Below are 17,412 nucleotides of genomic sequence, written 5' to 3'. Positions count from 1 at the left end.
CAAAAACAATTATTCCAGAACACATCAGATTACCTGTGTCCATCTGATTAGCTAATCACATTCAGCAGGCCGTCGGCCCCCCCCCCCCCCCCAGCCATCTGTGTGCAATGCTGTTGTTTTTAATTGCCTGGTGTATAAGACAGTGTTTCTGTGTTGTGTTGATGTCCAAATCCTGCAATATTGAGCAAACAGATAATAGATATGCATTCTACTTCCAGACAGATTGTGTATTGCTAAAATTTGGATTCCAATATCAGAGTCTACAAAGTGTATATTGTATAACTCTGCTGATCTGTGATGTTGAACACACTTCCCAAATAATTTACTCTTGTGAAATTGTACCATTATGCTATTGGTTCGTGACGGAGCTATGATGAATAGACTTAATCTTTAGATGTTCATTTCACCAAACATTATTAAGACACAGCATGTGTATAGCCGTACGGAGTACAAAAAAAAGGCTTAGGCTACTAGCATGCGGCTGACAACAGTTCATTGCTTGCGCAACTTTTTGTGTATTTGTTTGTTTGCTTATTTGTTTGTTTGTTTGTTTGTGTCGTGGGATATTGTGGCCCTGACTGCTCCACAAAATTGCATAGCCTGGGCGCCTATGGAGTGACAGGTGTGTTTATATGTCCTTCAAATGACCATATACCTTGAAAAATGTATTTGAAGATACATCTAAAAGTACTGTGTGCTGTCTTTTAGAGGACAAACTATAGGATTCACGTGAACACTGCAAAAGACCTCTCATCCCAGTTTCACATGATCATTACAAATGACTGACTCACCACCTTATTGTAAAAGCCACTACATCAGACGAATGCCCTCATTCACCTCTCCCTAGTCTCCTCAAGTTCATGCCTATAGGCTGATTGGGGTTGAAAGGGGTGATTTGGGGAGATTTGAATATGGGTCAGTGCATTGTGAATGTCATGTGCTTGTGGGGTTGACCTCTCCCTAAGCGGTCTCCCTGCAGGCGGTCACAGGGGGGCAAACGTGTGTTCTGTCTGAGGTTAATGAAGCATGAGGGCTCTGCAGACCTCTGTCTACAGTCTCCGCAGCCAATGGGACCCAATCGATCAAAAAGCACGAGTCTATCAGAACAGGGTGGGTAGTCATACTGACACATGCAGACAGTGACTGATCAGTAGTTCCCAGATCCCAGAGAAAGGCTGTGAACTTCCTGCCTTCCTTTATGTTGGGGAGCGATTTTGCTTTCTTAACACAACAGTAATCTGACGGACAGGTACAGTTATATGGGTGAGGACGGTGCTTTGCTGAGCAGCAAACCAGACTCACAAGAAATAATGCACACACAGGAGGATAAAATGTTTCTAGTTACTGTAATGTTTTCAACAAGCTGCCATCACTTCATATTGTCACTGTTTTGCAAAAACATGTGTGACCTATTTAAACCCGTTACTTCCCCATTACGTATGTCCACTGCCTCTATGAATGATCTACAAATGTAGGTCATATCTTTGTAGGCAATGAGAATGATGCATGAAGGCATGCAAATTTACTGGTATATGCATGCCTATTGCGTCATTACGTCAGACATGGACTGTTAACACTCAATATGTTCTGAAGAAGTCCAGACAACGACTCTACTTCCTTCGTCAGCTAAGGAAATTCAAAGTTTCTACATCCATCATGAAGGCCTTCTACACTTCAGCGGTTGAGAGTGTTCTAACTGGTAGCATCATCACCTGGTATGGGAACTCCACAGTCAGAGATTGTAGTACTCTGCAGAGAGTAGTGCGCTCAGCTGAACGTACTATAAGAACTCAACTCCCTGCTCTACAAGATATCTATTCCAGAAGAGTACTCCTAAGAGCCCAAAAGATTCTGAAGGACTCTTCTCATCCTAACAATGGATTATTCCTACCGCTGAAATGAAGAAGACGCTTATGTAGTCACAAAGCCAGAACTGAGACTCAGGAGAAGTTTTTATCCCCAGGCCATCTGAACTCTGAACTCACACTATACTGACTTTGCACACATTCACTCCTCAGCACTCTCAAACATTTCCCAACTCTGAACTCACACTATACTGACTTTGCACACATTCACTCCTCAGCACTCTCAAACATTTCCCAACTCTGAACTCACACTATACTGACTTTGCACTCATTCACTCCTCAGCACTCATGACCCCCCCTCCCCCCCCCCCCACACACACACCTACATGACCCTCTCCCTATGCTACAGACCTTTTATTTATTTTCTTATTTCATCACACGTCAAAACACACACACACACACACACATACATATCTGACTTTCTCCAACTTTTGTACATCTCCATAGAACTTTTTATTTATTATTTTTGATTTCTCCTCCATCTATCTACCCATGTCCTTGATTGCCTAGCCTTTCTGCCCCCACCCCCATCCCCAACACACACAAAAAAACACACACACTTACATCATCACTGTCATCACCTCACATACATACAACACACTGCTTGCTACAGTAAGCCTCCTCTACATACTTGCTGCCCCCCCCCCCCCCCCCATAAATGCACAAATAGGCTGACACCAGACATAATTTCACTGCATTTCTTACTTCCAGTAACTATATGCATGTGACAATAAACTTCCTTGTATCCTTGTATTGAGTGTTCGTAGGAAAATGCCCATGGCCTACATGAAAACAATTTTTTATTACTTTGCATTGTTCATACATGATAACTGTGTCTACTGTGGGCCTAGTTAATAATTGTCCAGAGGCATCTGGAAGACTGAGTCCAAGATGTATGACATTTAATAAATCATAGTATGTGCACCAAAAATATAGTCATAATGAAGAATCAACGTGCTCTTATTGCCTCTCTGGGACACTGTCAGCATCGCAGCAGAAGTCTAATTAGTCTAGACATCGTGAAACCAGTGACGTCTGGCACGAGAACATCCATCCCGAATCCATCTAATAAGGCACTTCTTTGCATTCGCGTCATCGCCACACAGCCCTGGCAGCCCAAAGCGCCCACTTTACTCCTAATCCATGTGAGTCAAAGAATATCTCTGGTCTTTGTCTGGCCATTGTGTTGCATACTGTATACCTCTTGGGTGATCAAGCTGGCCACTGCTGACTCACTCCATTCTGGAGATCATGGTCACCACGGAAACCGTGTATGGCCTGGGCACCCGTGACGGCTCATGTTCCGTGCTGCCTGGCAACACTGTGATGCCCCTGCTCAGAAGCATGCGGTGAGAGTGATTAGTGACACAGCGTGTGGCCAGAAATGGAACATAGTGACTTAAGAGCCTGCTGAGGCCGACAATGTAGGCGTATGCTCAGTAATGGGAATCGGAACTATCGGTTAAAAATGGAGCATGGGTTTATTAGGGAAAATAAGTCGAATGAAAGGTCAAGACATGGACATAAGAATATGTAGGCTCCTATAAGGGTCAAAGACTGTGTTTATATCACAAAAATATATTATAAAGATATTGCCAGCCTGACTCTTAGAAAAACGCACATGGCAGGCTGTATGATCATGAAGGAAGGATAAACTCATTCGTTGTTCCCACAACTCCACTATATTCCTGTGGTCCAGGTCAGAAACCCCACAAACATGTTAAGCCTTCACAGCACTATATCAAGAGTGCAAACCATGCAATGGTATTGGGGAGAGTCAACAATTCCTTTTTTTCCCCCTCAACTATGTTCACCAACAACACAGCTTAAAAAAATACAAAAAAGTGGAACAGAATAATTTTAGAGAGAAAACACAATGAATGGAGTAGGTTCAAAATGATGACACGCAGGGAAACATTTTTGTGAATGGATTAGTGCAAACCTCCTGTAGCTGAAACTCCAGATTTGCCCTAACTCCTGAGGGTATTCCAAGTACGTGGTTTAGTGACAAACCTGGGTTACTACTGAGTAAGAGGAGAACTATGGCATTGTTTTGTTATGAGAATCAAGCAATTACAGTTCTTCTATTAGGAGGTTTACCACTTACTGAGTTAATTTACACAGGTTTGTCACTAAACTACATACTTGGGGGGTATTCCAAGTGTGTGGTTTAGTGACAAACCTGGGTGTTAACTCAGAGAAAGGGGTAAACCTCGTAATAGATGGCCTAATTCTCCTAACAAAACAATGCCATGCTCATGCTGTAGGAGGTTTACCACTTGCCCTGAGTTAACTTACCCGGGTTTGTCACTAAACCACGTACTTGGAATACCCCCCTGCGAGAGGGTTAATCATAAACAGTGAAGGAAATCAGTTTATCAGTGTCAGTCCACCTGTTTTCTTGTGCTATGTTGCCCTCTAGTGGTAGGAACTGAGGTTACAGTCTAAGAAACACTTTCAGAGGGTTTATTTAGCTATTTTTGCTGTCAAGATTTCTCACAGAATACATGTGAAGACATACATATAAATACTCATTCCATATACATAAAATAATGACAATGACAATTTGTGCGTATTGTATTTCAAGTTCCGAGAGGATGTGAGCGGTCAGTCAGCATGGAATTCTCCAAGTCACAGCACATTGGGGGAAAAGTTACATTAGAATATTGTTAAATAGTTTAACTTTTCATTTAAAACATTACAACATCAGACATTTCACATCTCAGTCTCTGAGCTGTAGGCACACCACACAAGTAATGCGAGCTATACAGACTGTAGCAAGTATAGCCCGTTTACTAGCATTACTAAAAAATCATGTTTAATAAAATTTGAGGGCCACTGAGAATAAGATAACAAATTTGAAGTTTTTGGAGGAAATGAATTACCACAACTTGGGAGTGGTCATTATTCTTATCACAAAGTGGGGCCTAGTTCTTTTGGGGCCTCTTTCTCTGAAGACAACTCCTCTTTGGCTAATCCTCATGTTTAAATAAAATCATGCCATTGTGCTCACAAAGGCTCCACACTAAAGGATAAATAACAGAAAGCACTGTTCAGTGTGCAAATGTAACAATCTTGAAAATTGCTGTTGATGATCATATAACTACCATTGAGTATTAGGGCCACACATGAAGAGAAAAATATTTTTGCCATGACAAGATTAAACTCGACATGTCCACATTAAACTCGACATTTTGTCTTTATTCGACATTCAAAACTAGTTAATAGGCTATAGTTGTTGCTAAACCCAATTCTGAAGTAGGCCTATAGCCTACAATTTCACCAAATCATCTAGGCTATAAAAGGCATTTTGTTGAATTGTTGGCCAACTGATTGAGTCTGAGACTGTCCGGATTCAGTGGCAGCTACTTTGAAGCAGTCACTCTCTCCAAACTAGTTTTGATTGACATGTCAAGATGAAATGTCAATATTAAAGTTGACATGGTATTTCAACATTATTCTCAAAATTTTGAGTTTAATGTCAAGTTTAATCTCATGGCAAAAAAAAAATCTACATGTGTGGCCTAATATAACACATAAATACCAAGAGATATTCATATCTAAACTGATGTGCAACTATTGGCTTCTTCATACTAATTGCCAGCCGGTAAGTGTTACCTTCACATACTTCACTTACTGTGAATTGGATGAATTACATCAATTTCATTGTCCGTGTCTGAACCACAGGGCTGCTTATATAAAGTTCACTGCTGTGTTAAAGTGCTGTTGTAAAGGCAATGCTCTCCAGAGTCTCTCACCCTTCAGTGACTGACCAGATCAAGAAAAAAAAAGTCAAATGCCTGCTACAGTCCACCTTCATGCTTGCATGTTATGTAACAGGCACAAACACCCACACACACACACAGCCACCCCCACACACGGGTCAATGTTTCTTCAGGAGCCTGATTTCCATTCTCAGGTAGGTCTTGAGGTTCTCGTCCTGAATGTTCTCCTCAATGGCCGCCAAGGCCTTCTCGCCTCCGTCGTGGTAGTACTTGAGAAGCTCCTCTGCGTGCTCAATCCACACGCAGTTGTGGCAGCCACTCATACAGCAGCAGGTAGGAGGGGCCGGCGGTGGCCCCCGGTCCTCGGACTTCCCTGGTGCGCTCTGTGCCGTGTCCGAGTTTCCCCCTTTGGAGGAAGTGCTCATTGACACATGAGGTTGAGAAGGTGATGACAGAAGAAGGACCTGTTTGCCAAAAGCTCGATGATGGTTCGTCAGATGATGCAGAAGTCTAACCCCACTAGGTGGGAAGAGGGAAGGGAGACTCCTACCCAGATGAGCTAGGCAGAGACAGCAAATCTACACAAATCAATAAACACATAAGGACTTGATAAACAATGGCTTTCTGTGCAGTGTACAGTAACACACGTGTATGACGAGGGGCTCAACTGACAAAAGCAGAAACATATCAAGTTTGTAAACTGAGAGTCAATTCAGTCAGTTCAGTCATGAAAATAAGCAGCTTTGATTGAACAAGCATGCAATGAATTTAAAGTAACATTACACAAAACCCTTTTGAAAGTTAAGTTAACGTTTTGTGTAAAACGGAGCTAGCTAACGTTAGTTGTCTTCTTTTGTAACGTTAAGGTTAAGGTTAGCCAACTATTTCGCAAATAAATGTTATTTATCATGAAAGTCCCTTTTCTTTTTAATTTCTCCGTGATCCCTTTCTTTCATCTAGATCAAAATGACTAACAAAACAACCTAGCAAAGCAAACGGCGGCGGCAGCAGCAGGTAAATTAGCTAACTAACGTTAGGCAACTTTTACCAACCTTGTGGAAGCATGACGTCGCTGTCGCGCCCTTTCCACTAAAAATTGACATGTTACTTATCTTCGTGGTTACTTACATATCTATACCACATCTATTACCTAAGTACGTCGGTATTTTATCCAGGTAAAGGGATCATAGCTTAGCTAAAATACGTCCGAGTCGTCCAAGGAGGCATCCATGTTTGACAGCTAATGACGTCATGTTTGCAAACACACCAGTATCCAATCAAAATAAAGAGACTTAATTCGAATGACCAACCCAGGCAACTGCACAAACAAAGCCTTTCAAAATTCTTGTTCATATTATGAATGAAAACACTATTCCCAAAAAACATCTAGTGTATGATCAGTTTTTGTCATTACATCTCGCTCTCCCTCTCTCTCTGACAAGCTTTATTTTTCACAGCGTTTCCCCGCTTGTAACATAGCCTATGACATTATTATGACCGCCGCGCAGCGAAGCGGCGGTCATATAGGTTTAGTCAGATTTATTTATTTTTATTTATTTATTTATTTATTTTCTTTTTCGCATGCCCACATTTCCGTCAATGATTCCCGGGACACTGAAAGACCGGGGTACACGAAACTTGGTGGGCATGTAACCCCACCGTTTTTCGTTTTGATCTGTAGCCCCCCCCCCCCCCCCCCCCCCCCGCTGGACTGGACCCCCGAAAGGAGGGTAGGGCAGACACAGTTTTCTGTGAATATCTCGAAAACCGTAGGGTTTAGGAGGACCATTTTTTTTTGTATGTTGATCTCAAGGGGCCATGTCAACCCATTCCATAACCACTCATTTCATGTATAGCGCCACCTAGTTAAACACAAAAAAGTTAAAATGAGGTGTTGTAATTGAAGGTATCTGTGACCTAACATAGTCAAAACTGCACGAAATTGGAAGTGTAGGATCATTATGACACCCTCTGTATGCATGCCAAGTTTTGTGGAATTCCGTTCATGGGGGGCCACACAATAAATTAATTTATGTTACTATACACCAACTGGCCTGTAGGTGGCCGGAGACAGTTTTCTGTGAATATCTCGAGAACCGTAGGGCCTAGGTGGTCCACCTTTTTTATGTATGTTGGTCTTAAGGGGGCATGTCAACCTATACCATTACCACTTATTTCATGTATAGCGCCACCTAGTTAAAAATTAAAAAGCAAAACATTAGGTGTTTTCATCACAATATCTCTGGCTGACAAGGTCAAAACTGCACGAAATTAAAAGTGTAGGATCATTATGACACCCTCCGAATGCATGCCAAGTTTTGTGTACTTTCGGTCAATGGGGGCCCTACAATAAAATAACTTATGTGTACATTTAGTGACGTACACCAACAAGGATTCCCGGGACACTGAAAGACCGGGGTACACAAAACTTGGTGGGCATGTACCCCCACATGGATAGCATGGAACCGTCATTTTTCGTTTTGATCTGCAGCCCCCCCGCTGGACTGGACTGTCTGCCCTACCGAAAGGAGGGTAGGGCAGACACAGTTCTCTGTGGGCAGACACAGTTCTCTTTTATGGTATGTTGGTCTCAAAGGCCCACATCAACCTGGCTCATAATCACTCATTTGTGATTTGCACACCCCCCCGGTAAAAAATGAAAATGCAATATTATTCTGCTTTAATCGCCCCTATCTTCAGTTAAGATGTTCAGAACTGCACCAAATTTTATGTGTATGATTGACCTGGCATTCTCTGGGGGTCTGGGGGTATGCCAAGTTTCGTAGAATTTCATCCATGGGGGGGTCTAAAAAAATTAGGTTATGTGTACATTTAGTGACTGTACACTCATTGGCCTGTAAATGGCGGTGCACACATATAAACATGCACACACACAGGCACCCACATACTATCGGTATTAGAACGGCCGATACATAATTACAAATTCAGTAGGATCAAAAGAAAGCCAAAATAAATATTAATCATCATCATCATGGCTGCATTTTCAGTATTGGCGATAAGTAGTCGTTTGTCCACTAGATGGCGCATCGTTGCAGTGAGACGTAATTTTGTTGGAAGTTAAAAGTGGGTTGGAAAAACAATGGACGCTTCCTACAAGGACTGTAATTTACCGCAGCGAACATCTAATAAGGATAGGATGATGTTCACATGAAGTGTAATTCCCATTTCTTCTTGAAGCCGAAATAAATCTGAGGATGTTTATCGGACATGCTTGGTTTTTACTGCAGGTACGTTAATCTTGTAATATCAATAAGGACCTAGGTAATGTTACCTTTAGCGTTGGTTGAGTGATGGAGTCCCATTTGATTGATTGCATTTGTAGAAAACTATAAATGCGGTTATACCAAGCAAATTGATAGCAGCACTGTTTGTATCTTTCAACTGTCATTTATTGCACGTGCTACAAAATCATTCTGTGCAATGGAAGATTTACCAACGTTACACCGGTCTGATACAGTTTTGCCTATACATGCGTGAGACTGAGACGCCTGTTTATTTTGTTTTAAGTGCGTGCAGGGTGTGAGAGGGGAATCGATGTGCTTTGATTCCAGCTTGGTAGTTGTAGTCTGTGAAATTAAAAAGCACGTGTGTGTGAAGTATCCAAACAATGGCACCTTCATTTCATTATGGCTGCTTTAGCAACACACCTTACTGTGTAGTGGGTCCCATTTAGAAGTGGCTACTTCATTCGCGCTTTCCTTGACTCATGGAGCTGCGTGAATTACAACTTTTCGCCACGATATGGCAGTTTAAGTCCGCTTGATACTGTAAGGCGTAAGCCATTGGTTTCCAAAGGAGATTTTATTTGTGTCGCCAGCATAGCCTATTGACAATTTATGTTGTAAATAGGCCTACCTTATAATCCTACCTGTAGCTTAGGGAAGCTAACAGCTTTCTATTAGGATCTAGTTTGTTAGTTACCGTTTTGTCATAACTCCCTGATGCATTTTTGCATTTAGAATAGCCAGAGCGTGTATATCTCAATCGGAAAATTAAACAATATCGGGTGCCTATGGACTAGGCTGGGTGAACCCTGATATGCCCGCTATTTATTTTTTGATTTCTTAAAAGATTGAGCTTGGTCTGATGAAAGCCAGACTAGCCATGGACCTCAGTTACACAATGCAAGGGAACATGAATCAGCCTATATTTGCACGAACAATAACGGACAAAAGCTCTTCAACTTTGGCCCGTTAAAATGTGTATGAACAGTCTAGCGACGCATTTCATCAAGGCCCATTTGGACATGTCAGTTATTTGCACCACTGTAAAACAGCATTTCGTTTCAGACTACTGTTACTTAATTTGTGCATTAACAATAACGTTTCAGACTACTGTTACTTAATTTGTGCATTGACAATAAAGTAGCCTACATGAACTAAAGATGACTAAAATCTTATGTAGAAGAAGAAACATTCACAAAAAATCCATCCATCCAAAAATGACCTTTGTTTTTGATAGCTGTTGAAAACGGCATGGAACTGACAGAGATGTTTTTGTTTATAAATACATAAAAAAAAAAAAAAAAAAATAACATTATGCTGATACCTTTTGCTTTTCCCAAATACAATGTAGCCTACAGGTGTAAGTGACCTTTCATCAATCCAGTTGCAATGGATGAACTGTGATGAACTGTCCTACTTGTGATTGTTTAGAGTTTTATAACAATGCTACATCTTCTTTGGCAATTCTACAATCTATTCACCTTTTCAGCACCAGTAGGCTACTTTCTGTGCAGCCGCACACACACACTCAGGCATGCCAAACAAGCATACACAAAAGTTTCAAGAGTGGGGGATGGGGTAAAATATGGAGACAAATTGAAGTGTGATTTATTTTCGCGGAACGGATGTAGGACTGAGCGGCGGTCATATATTGTACCGCTATGCGGTACATCTAGTTCTTTCTTGAAGTAGGCTAGGCTAGGCTAGCCTAGGCTACAACCTGCACAATATCCTATATTGGTCTTTATGGAACTAAGTTTCAATGGCTTACTGAATTGTTGATTTGTTTTAAACAGCGACTTCAGTTTACTTGGGCCTAAACAAACAAACAAAAGAAAGAAACAGACAAACATACAAAAATAACACATAGCCTCGGCCTAGGCTAAATATCTGCTCTGTTCATGGCAATGATAACGAAAGGCATAATTTCACATTGATTTTGTAATATAATTTAATAATAATAATAATAATAATAATAATATGATAATATGATGATGATGATTGTGAATGTGATGATGATGATGATGGTAGGCCTAATTGTGAATGTGATGAAGATGATGGTTGTGAATTTGAATGTGAATGTGATGATGGTGATGATTGTGAATGTGAATGTGATGACGGCGATAAATTGTGATGATGCTAAAATGAAATAAAATGAAGTAGAGTGTTCTGGAAATGGCCAGCTCTTCCTTTCATACTCTCTCCCATTTCTGTCTTTGTCCTCTCCTTTTCCTCAGCCCTTTTGGCCTCCCATTTCTGCCACTGCCAGGCCTCTTCCATTTCATGCCGTCTGTTCTCGGTCTTCAGTCCCTCCACTTGCTCTGGTCCCTTTCCACTCGGGACACTGCGGATGCCATATACCAAACAAAATGTCAAATCATCATCATTTTCTGGCATTATGTGTGAAATGAGATAAAAGGTAAAAAACTTACATTTCTGATACACTTGGTTTCCCTCCTCCTGTTGCCTCACAAATGGGCTTTTAATTTTCTTATGGTAGTGATTTTTTTGTTAATCCACCCAATCACTCTCCTCTTTATACTTTTGTCCTTCTGGACACTTGTCTGGGTCTCCATCATGTCCTTTCTCTCAATTTCCTCTTTTGTGTGGCATCCCTGCATGCCATTTAATGTTGGTTTGATCATTTTAGCCTTTCGCTCTACTTTTCTTTCTTTTTGCTCCTCGATCTCCTCCAACCTCCTTTGACGTTTCTCTCTATCATCTTCCAGTATTTCTTCTGTTGTCTTTTTCTGCTTTTCTTCAAGCTGATCATCTGGCACCTGTTCTTTCTGTACTTGTTTCGTTACATCTTTTTTCTCCTCTTTCTGCCTCTTAGTTTTGATAACCCTCTTTTCATGTATTGTTTTGTCATCCAGGATTCCACATGTCTGGTTTTCCATCATTTCCTGCATTTCAATTACCTCTGTTTTCTTGTGATGTCCCTGCGTGTCATTTAACGTTGGTTTGACCATTTTAGTCTTTAGTTTCACTTTTCTTTCTTCTTCATCCCTCTTCTCGATCTCCTTCAACCTCCTCTGACGTTTCTCTCTATGTTCTTGCAGTCTTTCCTCTCTTGTTTTTTGTGCCTTTTCTTCAAGCCAATCGTTCGGCACTTCCTCTATCTTTACTTGATTTGTTTCAGATTTTCTCTCCGACTTCTGCCTCCTACTTTTGATAACCCTCTTTTCATCAATTTCTTGTCGTTCAAATTTTTCCTTCCTCTTGTGATACCCCTCCTCGTCATTTAACAACAGCTTGATCATTTCAGTCTTATGTTCCACTTTTCTTCCTTTTTCTTCGTTCTTCTCGATCTCCTGCAACCTCTTCCGACGTTTCTCTCTATGTTCTCGCAGTCTTTCCTCTGTTGCCTTCTGCATCAGGCCTTCAAGCCAATTATCTGGCTCTTCTTTTTTCTTTGCTTGTTCTGTTTCATTTTTTCTCTCCTCTTTCTGCACCTCCATCATTTGCTGTCTTTCCATTTCTTTTCTTTTTTCCTCCTCTTTCTTTTCATGGTATCCCTCCTCGTCATTTAGCAGAAGTTTGATTATTCCAGCTTTTTGTTGTACTTCTTTCTCTTTTGCTTCCTTCTTCTCCATCTCCTCCAACCTCCTCTGACGTTTCTCTCTATGTTCTTGCAGTCTTTCCTCTGCTGTCTTTTGCTGATTTTCTTCCAGCCAATCATCTGGCACCTGCTCTTTCTTTACTTGTTTTGTTTCATCAATTGCTCTGTCATCTAGGACTCCCCATGTCCAGAGCTCCATCATTTTCTGTCTCGCAATGTCCTCTTTCTTTTTGTGGTATCCCTCCTTGTCATTTAACCACAGTTTGGTCATTTCAGCCTTTTGTTTTGCTTCCTTCTCGTTTTCCTCCCTCTTCTCCATCTCCTTCAACCTCCTCTGACGTTTCTCTCTATGTTCTTGCAGTCTTTCCTCTGCTGTCTTTTGCGGCTTTTCTTCAAGCCAATCATCTGGCACCTTCTCTTTCTTTACCTGTTTTATTTCATCTTTTTCCTCCATCTCCCTCTCCCTCTTTGTTCTGATAGTCCTCTCCATCTTCTCCATTTTCTGCATGGACTTGAATCATATACTGTGAGCTGCTTGGATTCAGCAGTGAATTCAAGTAAAATGAATGCTTGGCCTACTGGGATTTAGAGATCAAATAAAACAAATTATCAAATCATATTCTGTTTGCTATATGTTGTAATCATTCAAAAAATGATTTTTGGACAAATGCCTACCTGTATGAAGTCTGTGCACTCTCAAAGAAGCTTTCTGTTTTTCAGAGCAAACGCAAATGTGTCTTGTTAGTTTGATATCCAAATGAATGTCCTAGCCTACTTCTGTTTGAGTTCTTTGTTACTATGGTGAAAATGATGATGTCATTTTACTTTACTATTGCATCACACTCATTGGATTGATGGTGAAACTGATCTTTTAGACAGGTAGAATGCCTATTGTGACATCACTTTGCAGCTGTGAAGGATCTGATTAAACATAAGCATGCTTAGCTTATGTTTATGCTAGTTCTTAGCAGATGCTTTTGTCCAGTGACTTAAAATAACATCATAAATTCTACATTGATAGTAAAATGAAAGTACAGTCATATGACCTAAATATTAGTGTTGATTGAAAGCTGACAGAGCAGATGTTCATTGGAGGACCATAGTGCGGCATAAAGCTGGATCATAGAATTAAAAGAAAAAGGTGCAGATCCAGAAAATGTCCTGTAAGCCAGATTGAGGGATTTTAATTTAATTCTGGCTGCTATAGGAGGCCATTGAAAAGTCACTAACAGAGGAGTTACAGTACAAGCATTTTCTTTGACTGAGTAAACCAGACATGCTGCTGCATTTAGTTCTTTGGTTTAAACCATGCCATTAAAAGCCTATGCTTCATTTATTTATTATTTAATCAACTAATTTGTTTTAGGTAATATATTTGTATGTATTTATGTTTAAATGTAAATATTTATACATGTTTAAATATAAAGATTTATGAACATACAAAAAATAACAAAATAATATTTGGTTACTGTTCCAAAAACAGTCAAGACCTCAAGGCAGAAATTTATATTTATGTTCACAGTATTATGGCCTAAAGTGACAGGTGCTTGCAAGCTTGCAAGTATACAGCTCTCCAGTAGATGTCAGTGACAGTACTTAAGGAGAAGCCTGCTGTATTACAAGAACTGCATTTATGCTCGATGGTGTTTTAAGCGACTGCGACTGTTGACTTCAAGGCACCTAACCTTAACCCTAACCCTAACCCTTGCCTGTCTTCCATGCACCGCTGCCATACAACGTTTGGGGCTTAAAACTGCATTTACCATGCTGGGATGGAACTTAAATTTGGCACTGGCAGAGTTTTGGTCAAATTCACCAGCCACTCAATATTAAATTATTAAATTATTTCTGAAATCTACCGGCCACTTTCTTATTTTACCAGTGACTGGTGCTATTTACATGGATTTCCATCCCTGCCCTGCACACATCATTTCTAAACGGTTATTTATACAGTGTCTTTCAGACAACAGAAGCATAATCATTAAAACATGAGTTTACAAGTAGACCTCCTCATACAATAAAGCATAGCCTAATTGATTAACTATATGCAGTCCTTTTACTGTCAAAGAAAGTTTATTTCAGTTTACTTTCTTTTCCTCCATCTTGTTTTTCTATCTCATCACCCCAGAGGTCGGGGATTACAATGAACTCCATTAAAAGTGGTTCAACTGACCCAGTTTATTGCTAATCTGGAACCATACAGTCAGCCTTTAAGGAGCATTAGCTTGAGAAACCAGCATGGCTTTCTCTGGTGAGTGAACAGGTCCATTATTTTCTCAGTGGAGAACAGGGCCTTTGATGTTATGTATGCTGTGTCGTCCAGTGGTTAGCCACTCTGTTAACCATTTTATGTCTTTAGTGAAGCATGAACAGGAATGTCGGATGGGTTGAGTTGAGTGGGTGGAAGTGAGAATCCACCAGCAAGGTTGAAATTCCCTACAGAAGAACCCACGGTGTGTTTTGAGTACAGGCTCCATGGAAACAAAGCATTCTGATGTTGTCACCAGACATGGACCTCAGCCCAGTTTTTCTAACATCTAGGGTGTGTTGTATGTATCACAGTTTATCTAGGCCTAGTCGTTTATTTTCATATCTGACACGAAGACACTGGGACAAGGATACAGTGATTCTGAATTAGTCGATGCTACGTAAATAGACCTAATGAATACATCTATCTTATTTTGTCATTTTTTCCGCACTGTAAATGAGGAGTGCCCAGGGAGAGCTGGAGATAAAGTTGTTATAGTTATCATAAATAGACATACAAATCAATCATAATGTCACATGTCATCCTTGTAATTGTCCACATACAACAGGTGTGGCTGGATACTCCCAAGATATGTGGCTATCACTTGCTGTAATTGCTGGTACCAATATGATGCACTGTTTGGCCTGACAGTCAGGAATGTTATCAGCTCAGGGCATGTCACCAGTGAACCTTATCTGGGATACTTTTGTTGTGATATGGAGGTCCCCCTGATTATGTAAGACTGGAGTCCAGTTGCTACACTACAAAGCAGTATACTACTTCCCTTCAAATGACAATGATTGGAGACTCCATAGGAGAGAGAAAGGAACATAATATGATGTAAGAAATGTTTTAAACATTTACTTGGGCATACCTTGTCACTCAGAGCTGGCATCAAAGGTTTTCATTTAGGTTTTCATGTCTGGTGTTTGAGTGTGAGTGTGTGTGTGTGTACATACATATTTGTCTGTCAATATGTATGCCTGGCATGTAAGTAGTAAGTTGTTGTTGAGATCTCTCTCGCCTCCTCTCTCTCTCTTTCTATGTGTGTGTGTGTGTGTGTGTGTCTGTGTGTTGTTATAGACAGTCCAGTCTCTAAAGCCGTTTGGCCCCTAGCTGGCTTGCATTTCTTGTTCCCATGGAAACTGTGGATACTGAGTTTACCTCACACAGGTATTTCCCATGATGTCTTACTCCAGAGAGAGAGAGAGAGAGAGAGAGAGAAAGAGAGAGAAAGAAAGAGAGGGCCAGGTTCAACTCTTCATTTCATTTGGAAATATTGATGTTGTATTTCCAAGTGATGGCCAGCTACAGTGAATTAAGTGCTTTAAATGTGTTAATCCTCATTTAAAGAGGGCCCTCACCCAGCACAATAGGCTGGGATCACTATCTGACCATGTCTGCACATTCCGATCAGTGGGCTGTGTGACCTTTCCCATCCAACAGATACAGTCACAGGGAGGCATACAGACCTTTTCAGACTAGAAATGCTGTTAGTTTTTACTGTGATGTCTGTTCTTATGTCACCTGCCTAGCGACCACATAATCGTTTTTCTATTCAGAAATAAATGGTCACAAATGATGGTGATGGGTGAAACAGTCTGGTCTTTAATGATGATATACAGCAGTTATCATTAAAATTGACTTGTGTTGTATCAAATCAAATGTATTTAAACTTTGTCGTGACTGATGATAGAAAATCTGTCCAGTAAAAAAAGCCCCCTGCCCAATAGGTCAACAAACACACATACACACGCACACACACACAGCCTTGCATTTAAGACCAATTAAACTATTTAGCCAAACTAACTAGCCATCTAATTAAATTAGACCAATAGGCTATAAAAAAGTTAAGATAAAATGGTGAAGGGGATAGTGAGCTCACCTACTGCTTAGTAGCAGAATATGTGAGGATACAAAAGAGTGTTTGTATGTGTTACTGTAATTCTAGTGGATATTTGAGGCGAGAGCCAGGGGCGGGGCCTGGAATTCATGCTGCTGGAGATGACTACTGTCATGACAGAATGGATTCTGCTCTCTTTAGGGCCTGTTTCTTATACAATTCAGACAGACTTTTCTGTTGAACACTAGCAGTGACACACAGCTACGATGCTTGATGACCTTTGCTATCGTATTTTGCTGTTTTGACATTGATTGAAGCGTAACAGATAAGGGAAAAGGCAAGGACTGATTCCATGATTGACTTCCTGAGTGAGTCGACCACTTCTCTTTGTTTGTGTTTTGTCAGCTAATGGGATCCGTGGGCTATTTTATGTGGACCCCATTCATCTGTCCCGACGCCTTGAACAAACACCTGAGCTTCCTGTGTTTCCAAATTACAACCGTGCCGTTCTCTCTAGCTGAGTCATCGGCCTTTCCCACTCACACTCCACTGCTGGAAGAAAATCAGTATTCCTCTCCTTACGACCGTGTGTGTGTGTGTTGTGTGTGTGTGTGTCAGTTCATACGCTGTGCTTTGTCCGCTCACTTCACTTATCAACATTGATCCTTATGGGAGTTTCCTTCACCCATCACAGTCTTGTGCCTTGGATGATGGCTCGCCCATGCCAGCCAAACCCATCTCATTAAGCTCAGCCATAACTGTTCTCCACCAGGTTGTCTTTGGTTTGCCTCTCTCTCTCTTGCAGGCTGGAGTCTATCTGAGGGCCTCTTTGGGTATCCTGTCACTGGAAATCTTGTCATCCTATGTGCGTCATCTGTGCTGCGGCCAGCCTTGAGTGATTTCACACTCATTTCACACAGGGCT

The 17,412-nt window shown here is 40.9% G+C and overlaps 2 protein-coding genes across 3 annotated transcripts; both read right to left on the bottom strand.

The window, feature by feature from the left end:
* Window positions 1–4,315: 4,315 nt before the first annotated feature.
* oxld1 (oxidoreductase-like domain containing 1) lies at window positions 4,316–6,826 on the bottom strand. The gene is made up of 2 exons (XM_042082054.1): window positions 6,643–6,826; window positions 4,316–6,168 (listed from the first exon to the last, which is right to left on the bottom strand). The coding sequence occupies exons 1-2, from the start codon at window positions 6,691–6,693 to the stop codon at window positions 5,749–5,751; spliced, it is 471 nt and encodes a 156-aa protein (XP_041937988.1). The 5' UTR covers window positions 6,694–6,826; the 3' UTR covers window positions 4,316–5,748.
* Window positions 6,827–10,891: 4,065 nt separating this feature from the next.
* LOC121699694 (trichohyalin-like) lies at window positions 10,892–13,500 on the bottom strand. Of its 2 annotated transcripts, none has more exons than XM_042082026.1 (3): window positions 13,073–13,500; window positions 11,268–12,975; window positions 10,892–11,179 (listed from the first exon to the last, which is right to left on the bottom strand). In XM_042082026.1, the coding sequence occupies exon 2, from the start codon at window positions 12,903–12,905 to the stop codon at window positions 11,304–11,306; it is 1,602 nt and encodes a 533-aa protein (XP_041937960.1). In that variant the 5' UTR covers window positions 12,906–12,975; window positions 13,073–13,500; the 3' UTR covers window positions 10,892–11,179; window positions 11,268–11,303. The 2 variants fall into 2 exon arrangements, with proteins under 2 accessions (XP_041937960.1, XP_041937961.1); XM_042082027.1 differs by having other exon boundaries at window positions 11,268–12,972.
* Between the last annotated feature and the right edge of the window lie 3,912 nt (window positions 13,501–17,412).

The sequence above is a fragment of the Alosa sapidissima genome, chromosome 24 (genome assembly GCF_018492685.1).
Source record: "Alosa sapidissima isolate fAloSap1 chromosome 24, fAloSap1.pri, whole genome shotgun sequence".
Classification (NCBI taxonomy): domain Eukaryota; kingdom Metazoa; phylum Chordata; class Actinopteri; order Clupeiformes; family Clupeidae; genus Alosa; species Alosa sapidissima.
The sequence above is the reverse complement of the archived record's forward strand: the minus strand, read 5'-3'. Positions and strand labels throughout refer to the sequence as shown.

Coding starts and splice junctions, on each gene's coding strand:
- LOC121699694 (XM_042082026.1), bottom strand. CDS start 12,905: ATGCAGAAAATGGAGAAGATGGAGAGGACTATCAGAACAAAGAGGGAG.
- oxld1 (XM_042082054.1), bottom strand. CDS start 6,693: ATGTCAATTTTTAGTGGAAAGGGCGCGACAGCGACGTCATGCTTCCAC. Junction 6,169..6,642: donor CGACGTCATGCTTCCACAAG/GTTGGTAAAAGT, acceptor TGATTTGTGTAG/ATTTGCTGTCTCTGCCTAGC.